The sequence below is a fragment of the Limulus polyphemus genome, unplaced genomic scaffold (genome assembly GCF_000517525.1).
Source record: "Limulus polyphemus unplaced genomic scaffold, Limulus_polyphemus-2.1.2 Scaffold4304, whole genome shotgun sequence".
Classification (NCBI taxonomy): Eukaryota; Metazoa; Arthropoda; class Merostomata; order Xiphosura; family Limulidae; genus Limulus; species Limulus polyphemus.
The window spans coordinates 34,434-39,207 of NW_013669914.1; the positions used below are offsets into that span (position 1 = coordinate 34,434).

Below are 4,774 nucleotides of genomic sequence, written 5' to 3' on the forward strand. Positions count from 1 at the left end.
AGCAGGACAATGACCCGAAGCACAAGGCCGAACTACACTGGAGTAGTTTCAAAAGAAGATAGTGAATGTTCTGGATTGGCCCAGTCAAAATCCTGACTCGAATCCAATAGAAAGTTTATGGAGAAACTTGAAGACTGAAGTCCATCAGCGACTCCCAACAAACTTGTCGGAATTGGAGAAATTTTCCAGGAAGAATGGACAAATATTACACCACCCCATTGTGCAAAGCTGGTAGAGACATATCCAAAAAAAAGATTCACCGCAGTAATTGCTGCCAAGATGCTTCCACCATGTACTGACTTAGGGGACTGAATACTTATGCAATCAGCAAATTTCAATTTATATATTTTCTTTGCAGGTTTTGCCGACATTCAACCTCCTTGACACAGAACAGTGTTAAGATTGATCATTAGAGTTTTGAATAAAAACAAGTTCACTGAAAAAATGTTTATATTATTTGTATTTCAACAAAATGTGACATTATTGGTAGGGGTGAATAACTTTGCAACACACTCTAGTAAAATATGATTAAATTAATCTTTTTTTTTCTTACACTTTGGCATGTTAAAAAACCACAATTATAATATTCTTACACAAGGATTAAAAAAGTTTGTTTGTAATTAAGCACAAAGCTACATAATGGGCTATCCGTGCTCTGCCCACCATGGGTATCGAAACTCGGATTCTAGTGTTGTAAGTCCACAGACATACCACTGTGCTACTAGGGGGCTATTAAAAGAGAGATTTCAACTTTATTTTTTTATCTCTTATTTAAATCATACAAATATTTATATACTTAATCACGAAATAAGTATATATATTTGATGATACGTGAACTTTTACATTCCTTGCTACCTAACATTACAAGATAACTAAAGTAACATTCAAGAAATAACTAGGTATAAATTGGAGATTTAATTTTTAAATCTTTGTACACATTACCTTTATTTACTAGCACTATTCCTTGTAGTTCATGATCAAAAAGCAAAACTTAAGTTTATTGGCATCAAATAATTCCGGAGTCCCATCGAATTGAGTCAATTAATGTTTGGCAGGTTGAAAATTGATAGCACTATCCAGTATGTAATTATAAACTATATTTTTAATGTTGTAATTTAGGTTTTAGTTAGAGAACACATCACTTTCAGATAACATTATTTCTAGAATATTGGGAATATTAATGAATGAGTGGCTTTTAAAAACATTTAGAATAAAGATTAGATTATAAATACAAGTGAGCCAGTTACTTAGTTAAGTAAGCTTGCAGTGAAATAATGAAGCATTAAGAAAACAGAAAATTGTTCTATAGTTGGTACAGTGAATCTGTCAGTGTGTTTATGTTTTTGAATCTGCAGTAGCTATTGCATATATTGAGTTATTTTGTACAAGTAAGTTGATTTTTACTTTAGTGTGGTGCATTTAGCATAATTGTAAACATAGGCTTACAAAAAGTTACAAAGTGTACAAGCCTGTAAAAATACATAAAGGAAATAAAACCAATTTTCCATTGTTATCTGAACTGGGCTTTGTATTATTTTCCCCAGCTGATTTAAAAGAACCTGTCAATGAAAAAACAACTGTACAACAATGTTAAGAATACGTAAGTGTATACGTATGGTGTTTTGTGTTGTCTTTTACTTGTAATTGTGACTCAAAAACATAATACACATAATTAGATAATACAGCTAATACTTTGCATTCTAAATCTTAGTAGTAGCCAGGAAAAGTAACTTTTTCATAAACTTATTACTTTTGCATTATTAAATAGATCAAATTACGTAATTTTGAGTTGCAAGATTATTTCTTATTGAAAAATATACACTCCAAATTTCAGATGGCATTTGACTCACAATTTGTGGGTCACGGGATTCAATCCTATCACTGAACACGCACAACTTTTCAGCCATGGGGTTATTATAATGTGATGGTTAATCCCACTATTCGTTGATAAAGAGTAGCCCAACAGTTGGCAGTGGGTGATGATGAGTAGTTGGCATCTCTCTAGCCTATCACTTCAAGATTAGGGATAGCTAGTGTAGAAAGTCCTTGAGTAGCTTTGCACGTAATTGAAAACAAACAAATAAGTTCCACACATATATATATATATATAACTAGAAACTCACCAATGTACATGGAAGAACTTTCTTTTCTTACGTGATCATCAATGTATGTGGTCCCTAGAGTAAAAATGGGAGTACCCCCACAGCCAATCAGGATTTGAGAAAGCATGAATATCAAAATGTAAAGCATATTGGAAGAACTGCCTTCAATGCACGATGGTGAATTTATATCTGGTGGCGGTGGTTGTATAGCAAAATGGCTATAAAAAAAAGAATAAAATAAACAATATGTTTAATAGCCTAGTATTTAGCTGAAGGAAAAAAACAGCAAATGACAAAAAATAAACAAAAAACACATCCTTAAATGTAAATATGAAAAAAAAAATCCCTAAACAATAATAAACTAAAGAATTTCTGGGTATCTAACATTATAGATGCTTGTAACAAACCAAAAATACAATCTTGAATATACATTAGCACAAGTTGGTTCACAATCTCACAAACTCAACGACACTTTCAACCTTACATTGTTCAACAGAAACAAAAAGTCATGAGAATCTTAAAAACATACGCAATCAAAAATATGCTTTCTTTTAACAGCTGAACATGACCTTGAACTTTAAACATGACACCTGGTCACCTTACAACGGAAGATAAAAATATTTGGTCAAATGGGAAATTAGGAAATCAAAATAATATGCAAAAAAAAAAGTGGCTGAAAATGTAAAGATTAATAGTAAGAACTTCTTTAAATACATTAAGATAAAGTATATGTTGGGATAGAAGCAGGGCCTTTAAAAGATAATACATGACGGCTAATATTTGATGATTACAGGATGGCTGGGTTATTAAATTCTACTATTTTCTTCACTTCTTACTAATGACAATTTATGCAATATTCCTCATCTGGAACAATTGCTAGATGGAAACAAGATGACCAAGAAGTTTAAAGAATGATAAAACTCCTGGGACAGATAGTATTTACCTAAGAGTTTTGAAAGAAGTTAAGGATTGGATATGTGAGCCACTTCTTACCATTTTCTCTAAATCCTTGAATAGTGAGCAGAAGCCAGAAGATTGGAAATTGGCTAATGTTACTCCTCTTTCCAAAGGAGGTGATACAAAATTGGCCCACTAATTATAAGCCTATTATTTTTTATATCAGTGGGGGGAAAAGTTTTTGACTCTGATAAAAAATGATTTACAAAATCATGTAACCAAGTTTAAAATCATGTTAAAAACATGGTTTCACTAGAGGAAATTCTTGCCTTACTAATCTTTTGACACTCTGAAGAGGTTATTGTTTACGTAGATGAGAGTACACTCATAGATTTGATGATCTATATTTTTCAGAAAGCACTTGACAATGCAGCATATCTACTTAGATCTAACACAGAGCCAAGCCATGCCCGTACTACCATGACACTCAAGTGTATATCAGTCTCGGAAATGTTTCTGATGGCTTACAAATTAAAAAACACGGAAAAAACTAACACTTGCAATCAAAATGTTTGTATTAGTGGCCAAGAAAGGAACTTATAAGTATTAAAAAAATTAATCAGGTATATTAATTATCAGCTAGTCACATATAACAGAATTAACAAATAAAACAATCCCAAAACCAGTTTTTCATAAATCTTTGATTTAAAATGTTTTGTACAACAGAACCTTTAATTAACATCAAAATAACACTCACAGTTTTCAAGCAATTATCAAACAGAAACCTAGCAGACAATAGTAGGAAACAGTTTTAACCATACCTTGTTCCAAGATGGTGTGGCTGGACTGGTAAAGACACTTGGCAAGTGTTCTCATCCATGCTACTAGATGAGTTCCTCCCAAACTTACCACGAGAAAATGAATCGGACTGACCAAGGAAATATGGTAGAGAGAAAATAACTGACCCAATGCCCATCACCAAGATTCCTGAAAAATTATTATCAACAACCAATTAACTCTCTCATTATGAGCTCAGTCCCAGGAACCAACCTCGTAACCCAATTTGCACTTTATAGTTTTTCATATTAAAACTTTTAATATGGTTGGCATATCTTCATAAAATTTTGCAAATTAACAGTAAACATTACAAGATTTTAATACACAAAACATCAGATTTCTTATTATGTTTCAAGGTTTTTTAAGTAATCATTTGCTCGTGCATGTTTGTCTTTTCGAATGTTGACTATCCAACGTGCAAAGTAATTTCAATTTTAAGATTAAAAATACTTTTATGCATCAAAAAATTATCACATTTCACATATAAATCCCTATAACCTCCAGAAAATTATCAAACGTTTTTTTTAGAAAAATCTTTATATTTTATCTGTTATTTTCACTATTGTATCTCTGTGTGGATTTGGTAACCACCATAAAACATTAGGATATAGATATAAATTCTTTTTTTTTTCCACAATGACTACAAATTATAACAACAAATCACAAATGTTTAGTCTAAATAACTTAAACCTGATAACATTATACATCTATATATATTTATTATTTTTATTATATTGACCTTTCAGCCATGTCTGACTAACATTACAGAAGTTGCAATGATGCAGTGCACATGCACTCATTTTACCATATCCAACAGAATAAAACTGCCCTTTACAAAGTGACCTGTCTTGGTTTTATTTTAGTGGACCAGTATTTTGTAAAACACAGTCACATTTTGGTTACCATACATTACATATGTATATATATATATATATATA

General features: G+C 31.5%; 1 protein-coding gene across 1 annotated transcript in view; it reads right to left on the bottom strand.

Moving 5' to 3' along the window:
- The window catches only part of LOC106470936 (solute carrier organic anion transporter family member 5A1-like), a 90,374-nt gene that overhangs the window by 34,148 nt on the left and 51,452 nt on the right, over positions 1-4,774 (bottom strand). The window contains exons 5-6 of the mRNA XM_013931514.2: positions 3,821-3,986; positions 2,124-2,320 (exon numbers count right to left, since the gene is read on the bottom strand). Of these exons, the coding sequence (XP_013786968.1) occupies positions 2,124-2,320; positions 3,821-3,986 (363 nt within the window). The remainder of the gene's footprint in view (positions 1-2,123; positions 2,321-3,820; positions 3,987-4,774) is intronic.